The sequence below is a fragment of the Elgaria multicarinata genome, chromosome 3 (assembly GCF_023053635.1).
Source record: "Elgaria multicarinata webbii isolate HBS135686 ecotype San Diego chromosome 3, rElgMul1.1.pri, whole genome shotgun sequence".
Lineage (NCBI taxonomy): Eukaryota > Metazoa > Chordata > Lepidosauria > Squamata > Anguidae > Elgaria > Elgaria multicarinata.
The window spans coordinates 161,067,887-161,080,891 of NC_086173.1; the positions used below are offsets into that span (position 1 = coordinate 161,067,887).

The following is a 13,005-nucleotide window of genomic DNA, read 5'->3' on the forward strand; positions in this document are numbered from 1 at the left end:
TAAAAATGTACAGTACAATTACGTTCTTAAAACCATCTGCATAAAACATATAATGAATAACATCAGAGAACCACATAGAAACATTGCTCCACTAAGTAATTAAAACCATCCCACTAAAATATCTAATAGAGCCACAGAATGTGAGGCAGAGAATTCCACATATTGCATCCACTAAAATGAGAAATAATATAAGGGCAGACATCGAATCATACTGGGGATAGGTGAATTCATCTGTGTCCGGGTGCCCGTCTGGCAAAGCAGGTGCTTGACACAGGATTCCAGGGGGCAATGGGGCTCCTGTTTCTACTGTCTGCAATCTCATGTCCATGAAGGCTCAATCCATCATCAAAACATGCCCTACAATGAGGAGATTTCTACAGCCAACCCAGTTTTTGGACATCATTCTAAAGTATTGCAAGGTCTGCTGGGCATGTGAACATTTCCTCACACACTGAACATTTCTAGGGAGTCTCCTGTGCATGAGTTCTTTGATGTCTCGCAAGCTGATAACTGTAACGGAATGTTTCACTGCATATAGAACATTTATAAGGTTTCTCCCCTGTGTGAATTCTTTCATGCGCAATAAGGATTGCCCTCTGAGAGAAGCTATTTCCACATTCTTTACATGTATAGGGTTTCTCTCCTGTGTGAATTCGTTGGTGTTTAGTAAGCTGTGAGTTATCGCTAAAGCCCTTTTCACATTCTGCACATTTATAGGGTTTCTCCCCTGTGTGAATTCTTTCATGCGTAATAAGGTTTGCCCTCTGAGAAAAGCTCCTTCCACATTCTTTACATATACAGGCTTTCTCTCCTGTGTGAATTTTTTCATGCCTAATAAGGGATGAACTATGTGAAAAGCTCTTTCCACATTCTTTACATGTATAGGGTTTCTCTCCTGTGTGGATTCTTTCATGCCTAATAAGGGATGAACTATGTGAAAAGCTCTTTTCACATTCTTTACATATATAGGGTTTCTCCCCTGTGTGAATTCTTTCATGCGTAATAAGGTTTACCCTCTGAGAAAAGCTCCTTCCACATTCTTTACATGTATAGGGTTTCTCCCCTGTGTGGATTCTTTCATGGCTGGAAAGGTCTGAGTTCGTTTTGAAGCATTTTGCACATGTTGAGCATTGAAAGGGTTTTTCTCCCGTGTGAATTCTTTCATGCATAATAAGGGATGAACTATATGAAAAGCTCTTTCCACATACTTTACATGCATAGGGTTTCTCTCCTGTGTGCATTCGTTGGTGTGTAATAAGATGTGAGTTATCACGGCAGGCCTTTCCACATTCTGCACATTCATAGGGTTTCTCCCCTGTATGAACTCTTTCATGTCTGGTAAGGTTTGAGCTATGCCCATAGCTTTTTTCACACCAGGAGCATTTAAAGGGTTTCCATGTTCTATGGCACCTTTGATGTGCTTTGAGATCTTTTTTGTGGAAACTGTTTCCACATTGTGTACACATATACAGTTCCTCTGAATGAATTTGTTGATGGTGTCTTGTAAGTTGTGAGCTCCGTGTGAAGCTCATTGTACACTCCAAACCAGTATGACTTTTCCCCTCTGTGTCAAGCACTGGACCTTTTACGGTTGGTTGGCTCAGACAGTCTCTTTTCACATACTGTGAGCTTTGACTGGGTTTCTCTGCCGTGTGGATTCTCAAATGAGCATCCAGGTGCTTTCTGTGTCCCTCTCCTGTTTGTTCTTCTTGTTCAAGGTGGACCCCGCTCTGAGTTGAAATGGATTTGTCCTTCTCTTTTGTATAGTTTCCCTCCTTCCTTCTGGATCTCTCTGGATTGCTCAAGTCCTCTTCAAACAGTCCACCCTTTATTCCTCCTTGTGATGTGCTAAGATGTTCTCTCTTATCCTCACTCTCCTGCACAGCATCTGATGGAAAACATAAGAGAAAACAATGAGAGTGGTGTAGTGCTGTAGTTCCGGTTCTGAATCCCAAGTCTAAAGTGGGCTGGTTCAGACCAAAGCAGTCTGGATCTGAATCGGATTCATCTCGGTCCAAAGCAGGTTGAATCAATGTGTATTGTTGAAGGCCAGACAGCCTGTCTGGGTAATATAAGGATTTGTTTGAGAATAGGAAGGAGGAGAGGAGGAATTGGGAAGAGGGAACTGAGCCTTGGCAAGAGACATCTCTAGGGGCCGACGTAGGGCTGAATGTTTAACCCAGCAGTCTCCAATCACAGTGATGGAGGAGGAGTTGTCTATAACAGGACATTTGGATTTTGTTTCCCAGTGTGAGTGAGAGTAGGAAGGAGGAGGAGAGTTCTATATAATTGATCATGGTAGAGTGGTCAGACTAAATACGATCCCTGGGGAAGGTAATGGCAACCCACCCCAGGATTCTTGCCATGAAAACTAAATGGGTCAGTACAACCAGAGATATGTTGGTATACCATTGGAAGATGGGACCCCCAGGTCGAAAATGGTCAAAATGCTACTGGGGAGGAACAGAGGATAAGTTCAACTAGCTCCAGATGTGATGATGCAGCTAGCTCAAAGCCGAAAGGACGGCTGGCGGGCAATGGTGCTGGTGGTGAATGACGAATCCAATGTTCTAAAGATCAACACACCATAGGAACCTGGAATGTATGATCTATGAGCCAGGGCAAATTTGATGTGGTTATTGGTGAGATGTTAAGATTAAATATAGATATATTGGGTGTCAGTGAATTGAAATGGACTGGAATGGGCCACTTCACATCAGATCACCACCAGATCTACTACTGTGGACAAGAGGATCACAGAAGAAATGGAGTAGCCTTCATAATTAATAATAAAGTGGCTAAAGCAATGCTTGGATACAATCCAAAAAATGGTAGAATGCTCTCAATTCAAATTCAGGGTAAGCCATTTAACATCACAGTGATCCAAATATATGCCCCAACCACAGATGCTGAAGAAGCAGAAGTAGATCAGTTCTATGAGGATCTGCAGCACCTACTGGATAATACACCAAAAAGAGATGTTATTTTCATTACAGGAGACTGGAACGCCAACGTGGGTAGTCAAATGACATCTGGAATTACAGGTAAGCGTGGTCTAGGAGAACAAAATTAAGTGGGACATAGGCTGATAGAATTTTGCCAGGACAACTCACTGCACATAACAAACACTGTTTTCCAACAACCTAAAAGATGGCTTTATACATGGACTTCACCAGGACAACTCACTGCACATAACAAACACTGTTTTCCAACAACCTAAAAGACGGCTTTATACATGGACTTCACCAGATGGCCGACACCGAAATCAGATTGACTACACCCTTTGCAGCCAAAGGTGGCGGACATCTATACAGACGGTAAAAACAAGACCTGGAGCTGACTGTAGTTCAGATCACGAACTTCTTATTGTGCAATTTAGAATCAAACTAAAGAGAATAGGGAAGACCCACAGATCAGTTAGATATGAGCTCACTAATATTCCTAATGAATATGCAGTGGAAGTGAAGAATAGATTTAAGGGACTAGATTTAGTAGATAGGGTCCCGGAAGAACTATGGACAGAAGTTCACAACATTGTCCAAGGGGTGGCAACAAAAAACGTCCCAAAGAAAAAGAAAACCAAGAAGGCAAGATGGCTGTCTGCTGAGACACTGGAAGTAGCCCAAGAAAGAAGGAAAGCAAAAGGCAACAGGGATAGGGGGAGATATGCCCAATTAAATGCAAAATTCCAGAGGTTAGCCAGAAGAGATAAGGAATTATTTTAAAATAAGCAATGCCCGGAAGTGGAAGAAGACAATAGAATAGGGAGGACAAGAGACCTTTTCCAGAAAATTAGAAACATCGGAGGTAAATTCCAGGCAAAAATGGGTATGATCAAAAACAAAGATGGGAAGGACCTAAAAGAAACAGAAGAGATCAAGAAAAGGTGGCAAGAATATACGGAAGAACTGTATAAGAAGGATAATAATATTGGGGATAGGTCAGATGGTGTGGTCAGTGAGTTAGAGCCAGACATCCTGAAGAGTGAGGTTGAATGGGTCTTCAGAAGCATTGCTAATAACAAGGCAGCAGGAGACGACGGCATCCCAGCTGAACTGTTTAAAATATTGCAAGATGATGCTGTCAAGGTGATGCATGCCATATACCAGCAAATTTGGAAAACACAAGAATGGCCATCAGACTGGAAAAAATCAACTTATATCCCCATACCCAAAAAGGGAAACACTAAAGAATGTTCAAACTATCGGACAGTGGCACTTATTTCACATGCCAGTAAGGGAATGCTCAATATCCTGCAAGGTAGACTCCAGCAATTCATGGAGCGAGAATTGCCAGATGTACAAGCTGGGTTTAGAAAAGGCAGAGGAACTAGAGACCAAATTGCCAATATCTGCTGGATAATGGAGAAAGCCAGGGAGTTCCAGAAAAACATCTATTTCTGTTTTATTGACTATTCTAAAGCCTTTGACTGTGTGGATCATAACAAACTGTGGCAAGTTCTTGGTGGTATGGGGATACCAAGTCATCTTGTCTGCCTCCTGAGGAATCTGTATAACGAACAAGTAGCAACGGTAAGAACAGACCACGGAACAACGGACTGGTTTAAGATTGGAAAAGGAGTATGGCAGGGTTGTATACTCTCACCTTATCTATTCAACTTGTATGCAGAACACATCATGCGACGTCCTGGGCTTGACGAATCCAAGGCTGGAGTTAAAATCGCAGGAAGAAACATTAACAATCTCAGATATGCAGATGACACCACTTTGATGGCTGAAAGCGAGGAGGAGCTGAGGAGCCTTATGACAAAGGTGAAAGAAGAAAGTGCAAAAGCCGGGTTGCAGTTAAACCTCAAAAAAACCAAGATTATGGCAACCAGCTTGACTTATAACTGGCAAATAGAGGGAGAAAACGTGGAGGCAGTGACAGACTTTGTATTTCTGGGCGCAAAGATTAGTGCAGACGCTGACTGCAGCCAGGAAATCAGAAGACGTTTACTTCTTGGGAGGAGAGCAATGACAAATCTTGATAAAATAGTTAAGAGCAGAGACACCACACTGACAACAAAGGTCCGCATAGTTAAAGCAATGGTATTCCCCGTAGTAACCTATGGCTGCGAGAGCTGGACCATAAGGAAAGCTGAGCGAAGGAAGATAATGCTTTTGAACTGTGGTGTTGGAGGAAAATCCTGAGAGTGCCTTGGACTGCAAGAAGATCAAACCAGTCCATACTCCAGGAAATAAAGCCAGACTGCTCACTTGAGGGAATGGTATTAAAGGCAAAACTGAAGTACTTTGGCCACATAATGAGAAGACAGGATACCCTGGAGAAGAGGCTGATGCTAGGGAAAGTGGAAGGCAAAAGGAAGAGGGTCCGACCAAGGGCAAGATGGATGGATGATATTCTGGAGGTGACAGACTTGACCTTGGGGGAGCTAGGGGTGGCGACAGCCGACAGAAAGCTCTGGCATGGGCTGGTCCGGGAAGTCACGAAGAGTCGGAAGCGACTGAACGAATAAACAACAAAGTGCAGGTTGACTTGAATTTCCCAGCCCTTCTCAATTCCATTTTTTGGGTCTTTTCTTTCCCTTAAACCTTCTTTAAGATTCCTTGCATTGTTTACTGTTTGTTCTTCACACACCCCTGTTTCTGCCCTTCGGAATTAATATTCCTTCGCTTCCAATATTCCTAGAATCATAGAATCATAGAATAGTAGAGTTGGAAGGGGCCTATAAGGCCATCGAGTCCAACCCCCTGATCAATGCATGAATCCACCCTAAAGAATCCCTGATGAATGGCTGTCCAGCTGCCTCTTGTATGCCTCTAGTGTGGGAGAGACCACAACTTCCCTAGGTAACTGGTTCCATTGTCATACTGCTTTTGTTTATCTACATTCTAATTTTTTAAAAAAGCTTTTCTCTTTTGTTAGGCTTCAGATAAATAGTTAGTGTTAAGGTTACATTCCCATCCTATAGTTGTTTAGGTAATTAGTTGCTGTTTTTCTGTATCTGCTTTCTTCTGGCCTTTTGCGTGTCTGTGTGTATATTCCGAAGCTAAGTATCTCTGAGCTTCCTGAAGAGAGAGAAGGAGCTAGAGCCCAGAAAGGAGTTTCAAGGCAACCCCAAACCCAGGCACAAAAGGGATATCCATATCAAACCCACTCACCCTCCTTACCCAAGGATCTGGTCTCAGCATCTTCATCTTTCTGTTTCGTTTCTGGACACCACGGCTCAACGTCAGGAATGGAAGAGCTCTCAGCTACTTCTGCAAATTCTCCCTGAAACCACAGAGAAGAGCACTTTCATTTTACAATGATCATGAGTGATGATATAAGGCCTAACCCTGTCCTTTATTGTGTATTTTATGAAAGCTGATCTACTCTGATGCCTGAACCCCCTATGCCTGCAACATCTCCTTCTGTCCAAGTCTCTGGAATAGAGGTATCTCCTCGGTGGATTGCAGTGTCAGAGTTTTCCAAGCACATCCTTAGAACACCAGAACTTCACTGATTCTCTCAGCACCCACTCACAACGCAAACACAGCCTCAGCCATTCAGAAACTCACACGCTCGGTTCATCCAACCAATCTCCCATAGCCAACCCAGCACAATCACAGATGATAGCTTGCGGTTAGTCACCCTGGTCACTATCATTTCACAATTCAGATAACCAGCCTTTGTCTTGGTGATGAGACAGGCAGAATTTCAACTGCTACTCCATTAATGAAATAGTTATTACCTGAGGGATATGGGGTTCTTCTCCTGTCTCTTCTGAGCCTTCCTCTGACCTTGGGCCTGTGGACTTTTGGTGGTGCTCCATGGGTTATTTCTTAAAAAAACAGTCCTACGTTATGATTGAGTAGAAGATCAGTCACTAAGATCGCTGTGCTCACCTACTGCCTAGAGAAAAAAGCGATGGAAATTGGAACGTGCAGGAAGAAGAATGTTCCCTTCCTGGAAGCAAAAGCACACATACAAACCCCCCCAAAACATTTGCACCTGTAAACTGCGATCCTTATTATCAGTATGATCATATCATTATTCCATTCATTTTTGTCCTTTTTTTTCTCTTTCAAGGAACTCAGAGCAGCTTTACCGTCCTGGTCCTCTTCATTTTATTTTTTTTCACCATCACTGCTGTTTCGTTAACACATATTTTCATATTCTATCAAATGCCAGCAATGCCTTACTATAAATGTAGACATAGACACAAAGATTGTATCAGAATTGGCAACATTTAGAAACCAGTGGGAGATCTGGGTTCTAGTCCCTGCTCGGCCAAGGAAGCTCACTGGGTGACTTTGAGCCTGTAGGAGACTCTCAGTCCAACGTACTTGTCAGGGTTGTTGTTGTGATGATAAAATGGAGAGGAGGAGGATTCTGTATGCCGCCTTGGGTTCCTTGGAGGAAAAAGGCAGGATACAAATTCAATAAAACAGAATATTTCTACATGAGACAGGATATAAACGTAATAAATACTTACAACAAAGAACATCAAGCAAAAGCCCTAGCATGAAATGACTAATCAGTAAGTTTAATTTTAGCAGTGTGGCCTAAAGAGAGATCATGGTTTCCCGATTGTTATCAAAATGTACTGCAATGGTCCGTTTTCTCTTAATTCTGATATGCTCTACTTGAAATTGTCACAGACTGTCCTGTGGGATGTCATGTCCATTTAGCCTTATTTGTTCATTGCTATGACCACAAAATAATGCCCAGTGCTGATAAAAATTCATGTATCTGTTGCAGCACGTTCATATAGTAGGTCAGGATCCTCTAATCCCTCTCTCCACTCCCCTCCCATACAGAGTCTAGAAGCAAGTTTAAATCTTTAGGTTGGCACATCCTTGTTCTTTGCACTCTGAAAGATTCAACATGCCAATTCATTTGGAAGCCCCAAAAGAGACCTTGGATGCTTGTTCCTATCTCTCTGGATTTCTCCAAGGAGCCATTTCCATAAAGCATGACCTTAGTCAGGGCTGGCATCAAGCAGAGACATGGTCCAGCATGAGCCAAGGGCCCACCAAAACCAAGGGCCCACTGGCAAGAGACCCTCTAGACGTGCTCCTCCCCTTCGCCTTGGCAACCTTCTTGTTCACTGACCTCTTCAGAAGGAGGAGCAGGAGACGCCCTGCCTGCCAACCAAGCAAGTGGTTGTAATGAAGAGAAGGAGGGGGATGAGGAAGAGCTGCTGGTGACACCGGCAAGAAGAACGTAGACTCACAGAGGGAGCTGGTTCTTCTGTAAAGCGCCTCAAAAACCTGGAGGCATCACTGGCTGTGGAACATCAACAAAACAGCCTCCAACCCACAGAAATGGGAATGCAGAGAGCAGCAACCTTCTTGTACTGCTTCCTTGGCCTGCAGGAGGGGGTTTATTTCTTCCCTTCTGCTTCTCACTGCAAGCAGAGCACCTGGCTCAGTTAAATGGGGCCAGCTGTGGGACATTGGTATGGGATTTGCAAGGGCTGTTGGGAACTGTAGTTCAGTGCAAGAACCCGCCCAGAGTGGGGGACATCTTGTGATCTAAAACAACTGAGGATTTTATTTCCATTGCTTTGATTTCTATTCCGTTTCTCGTGCACATTTCATTGATTTTTCTCTAACCCTTTAAAAAGAGTTAGAACATCAATCTGGATCAGACCAAGGTCCATGTAGCACAAGGGCTTTCTCCATGAACATGGAGCCTCTATTTGCCATCATTGTGGTGTAACGGCTAAAATGGTAGGTGAAAGTGAGAAGTTTAAGGTGCAAGTACTTAGTTGGCCGTGAAGCTCACTGGGTGACTTTGGCCAAGTCATTTACTCTCAGTCTGACCCACCTCACAGGGTTGTTATGAGGACAAACTGGAGGAGGGCGATCCTATATGCTTCTTTGGGCTCCTTTGAAAAAGGATAGGGTGACTTTTTGACCCGGGCAAGTCTGGACACCTCTGGGGAAATTAGGCCAACTGGAGTTGGGGGCCCCTTTACCAGGATAATGGGGGTGCCCAGCCCACGGTTGCACTGGTAGGCCTTTTCCCCAGCAGGCCGGCCATCTTTCCCAGCCCAGGACATCTCGTGAGACTTCTGGCCCAGCTGAGATCTCGCATGATAGATTGCAGCAATGAGCCCCCGGCTGCTGGCTGAACTGTGTAGAAGCAGTGGCAGCCAGCTTGCGTGGGTAAGGTGGCGCAGATGGAGGTGGATTGGAGCAGCGCGATGGATCGGATCAGCATGGTGGGACAAGCCATGTGCAGCAGCAGCCACCGTAACCAGACGGATGGCGGTGGCAACAGGACCAGGCCAGCCAGTGGGAAGGTACATGGCTGGCAGCGCTGCTGTCCTCCTCCTCCACAATGCATCCTCAGCCGTGTGGCGCACGTGGCTTGGGTCATGCCCGGGCTGCAGCGGAATCGGACTGACACCTCTGCCGCATTTCCTGAGAGAGGGGAAAGAAATGCAGAGGGATCAGGGAGAAAGAAAGAAAGAGGAGGGGAAGAAGGAGGGAGCAGAGAGAGAGAAAAGGAAAAAGATAGAGCAGCCAGAGGGAGAGCGGTGGAGGAGAGAGAGAGAAAGGAAGGAAAGAGCAGCCAAGGAAAGAGGGATAGACAGGGGAAGATAAGAGACATAAAGGAAGGGCACACAAAGAGAAGAGGAACCAGAGGGAGAGAGAAAGAGAAGAGGGAGCTAGAGAGATGGAAGGAAAGAAGGGAAAGAAAGAAAGAAAGAAAGAAAGAAAGAAAGAAAGAAAGAAAGAAAGAAAGAAAGCGAGCTGCTTTGTTGTTGGGGTAGTTTTTCTACCCTGTGTGGGGGAAAGGAGGGAAGGAGCCTGCCCCGGCCACAGCTGCTATGCTGGGGAAGGGGCGAGTATTTGTTACGTAGCCCCACGGAGATGGGTCTGTGTCTTTGTGCTTTTCAGTCGCACCGTGATCACCAAAGCCAAGCAAAATAATAATAAAAATGGTGGTTATTGTTAGTATTTTTCTAAGGAGGTCAAGGATTCACAAATGCCCCCCCCCCATTTTTTCTCCTTACAACAACCCTGTGAGGTAGGCTGGGAGATGGTGACTAGCCCAAGGCCACCCCTTGAGCCTAATGCCAACATAATGATGATCATGGGTGTGATAATGGATGCTGATGCTGATATAATGATGCTGATAATGGATCATGGTGATAATGAGGATGATGGTGTAAAATTATTATTATTTTTTAAATAATTTTATTTATTAAACTCCATTTAACAAAGCAGTTTTTAAAAAAGTTAAAAATATATATAAAAACTTACAAGTCAGACAGCGTTTCTAATAAATACACAAACACGATTTCTGTAGTTGCCGAACCCAGCTTGTTTCCTTCAATTTACTGTGGTCAGAGGAAGATTTGTTAAACCAGAGTTGGATGCCACATCTGTACTATTGATGTAATTGAGAAAAGGAGACCATATTTCATTGAATGGGTCATAGCTAAGTTGGCCCGACGAGACTCTGCGGTGGTAGGTTAATTTTTCAGAGCAGGCTATATCCCACACTTTCCCTTTCCATCCAGTGAGTGTAGGGCCCTTCGGATCCTTCCAGTGTTCGGCGATTTCTAAACGAGCTGCAGTAAGGAGGATAAATACCAATTCTTTATGGGTAAGGGAGGGGTTTAGAGCGTTGGGCAGGGACAGCAGGGCCAGGCTTGGTTCTGGGAAGATTATCTGATCAGTGGCCTTAGAAATTATATTGAAGATAGTTTCCCAGAACTGCTTCAGGGCCTTACACTCCCACCACATATGTAAGTAAAAGCCCTTTTCATCGCATCCTCTCCAACACAGTGGGGAGATTGAAGTCGTTGCATGCGAGAGTTGAATTGGAGTTATATACCATCTTAAAATAACCTTGAGGGCTGACTCCTGTATGCGGGACGATATTGTTCGGAGGGGGGGATTTATCCAAATTTGTTTCCATTTTATATCTTCAATCTGTATATGTAGATCAGTTTCCCATATGCTCCTCAGAGCCAGGGAGAAGCCACCGCCCTTCTCAAGCAATAGGTCATAAATTGCTGAGGTCACGCCTTTATCTTTCCCTTTAGATCTCACACATAGATGCTCAAAGGGGGAGAGAGGGCGAAAATCCGTCTCGCTACTGAATCTTTTGTTTAAGAATGTTCTGACTTGTGTCAGTTGGAGCCAAGAGGGATTGATCCCTTTTAGCTTGTCTTTTAGTTGACTATCGTTAATTATTTGGTCTTTGACTAAAAAGTCCCTCAAACGATAGATCCCCTTACTATCCCACCCAGCAAACTGGGCATATTTATCTTCATGTCTAAAAGATGGATGATCTAAAAAAGGTAGCATTGGAGACTCTGGGGGAGAGAGATAGGTTGACCATTTTTTCCATATTGCTAGGGTAAGGCGTGTGAATGGATTGGAGATTTGTTTGACGATGGTCCAGGAAGTTTTTAGGAAGGGGAGAGCTGGGATTGTGGGTTGTTGGGATATCGTTTCTATTTGTACCCAGGGAATACTAGTCTCACAGTTGATTATTTTGACAAGCTGCCTAAGCTGGAAGGCCTCAAAGTACATCAGTAAATTGGGCATTCCTAGGCCTCCTTTTGTGCGTTTCCTATATAACGTCCCCTTATTTATACGGGAAAGTTTGCCGTGACTGACAAAGCGGTCTAGTGTAGCTTGCCATTTGGAGAAGGACTTAGGAGGGATATTTATAGGTAAGGCCTGATAAAGAAATAATATTTTGGGCAATAAAGACATTTTTATTGCGGCTATTCCGCCAAGATATGTGAGTTTTAGTTGGCTCCATTTAGTAAGGTCAATGGTGTAGAATTAGACATGTGATCAAGGCCATGCCCCCTTGGGGGCCATACATGTCAAGTTTGACCCATCATGGGGGTAGGCAAGTTGGGGTGGCCACGCCTCCTTACAGGCATTCATATTGTCTTCCTTTTTGGTTTCCAAAATATGTTCAGCCTAAAAAAAATCTAACCTGGAACAAACTTGGATAGAATCAGGGCTCAGTGTAGGCAGTCTAGCTGTATGCATGTAACCTATTTATTATATTTACCTTACACCACTTTTGAAGAATGAGTATTTGCGTAGATTCTGTTCCGATGTAAAAGCCTTTCCAAACAAAAAAATACTTCTCAAATTTTTCATTTTTTTTGTTCAAGCCAAAATCAGTGACGGAATATTATTTTGCCTATTTCCCCTTCCATGCACAAACAGGGCATTGCCAATCTATGACATCACTCATTCCAAGTTGGAAAGATGCAAAATAACCCTTGGCTTCAATGTGTTGAAGATGCACTCCAACCATTCTTACCCCAGAACAAAATCCCACCATGTTCCCTCTGCTTAAGGGGCTTGGAACTCTGTTCAAAACGGCAGCCTGATCATCCAACCCGGGACCATTCTTGTTTATGGAGGCAAAATGGAATGAAGACTATGAAACAGAGAAAACACACACAGAACTTTATTAGTATTCAAACACAATAAAAGTTACATGAGACATCTAAAAAGCAGCCGCAGGGACTGTACCAGTTTTCCCATTTCAATAGCCTCTAAAACGTTTCCCATCTCAATATCTTCTGTCTGAGGATTCCTTAGTTGGGCTCCTGCCTTGGAAATGCCCTCTTGCCCAAAAAGAAAAGAGAAGTTACTTGTCATTTCTCTGGCAGAGGGGGAAAGTTCTATTTCTCCAGTTTCTCCCAAAGGAAATATTCAAAAAAATGTACAGTACAATTACGTTCTTAAAACCATCCGCATAAAACATATAATGAATAACATCAGAGAACCACATAGAGAACATTGCTCCACTAAGTAATTAAAACCATCCCACTAAAACATCTAATAGAGCAACAGAATGTGAGGCAGAGAATTCCACAGATCCCATCACTAAAATGAGAAATAATATAAGGGCAGACATTGAATCATACTGGGGAGAGGTGAATTCATCTGTGTCTGGGAGCCCGTCTGGCAAAGCAGGTGCTTGACACAGGATTCCAGGGGGCGATGGGGCTCCTGTTTCTACTGTCTGCAACCTCATGTCCATGAAGGCTCAATCCATCAT

General features: G+C 43.8%; 1 protein-coding gene across 1 annotated transcript; it reads right to left on the minus strand.

The window, feature by feature from the left end:
• Positions 1–461: 461 nt before the first annotated feature.
• On the minus strand, positions 462–12,987 carry LOC134395685 (zinc finger protein 883-like). Its single transcript, XM_063121845.1, has 4 exons — positions 12,872–12,987; positions 8,930–9,377; positions 6,135–6,237; positions 462–1,888 (listed from the first exon to the last, which is right to left on the minus strand). The coding sequence occupies exons 1-4, from the start codon at positions 12,985–12,987 to the stop codon at positions 462–464; spliced, it is 2,094 nt and encodes a 697-aa protein (XP_062977915.1).
• Positions 12,988–13,005: the final 18 nt, after the last annotated feature.

What these genes read in the sequence shown, in the direction of transcription:
- LOC134395685 (XM_063121845.1), bottom strand. Translation starts at nt 12,987, where the DNA reads ATGGACATGAGGTTGCAGACAGTAGAAACAGGAGCCCCATCGCCCCCT. An exon ending in TGGGCACCCCCATTATCCTG is followed by an intron (nt 6,238 to 8,929) that starts GTAAAGGGGCCC and finishes CTGTGGTTTCAG; the next exon opens with GGAGAATTTGCAGAAGTAGC. An exon ending in TGCTGAGACCAGATCCTTGG is followed by an intron (nt 1,889 to 6,134) that starts GTAAGGAGGGTG and finishes GTTTTCCATCAG; the next exon opens with ATGCTGTGCAGGAGAGTGAG.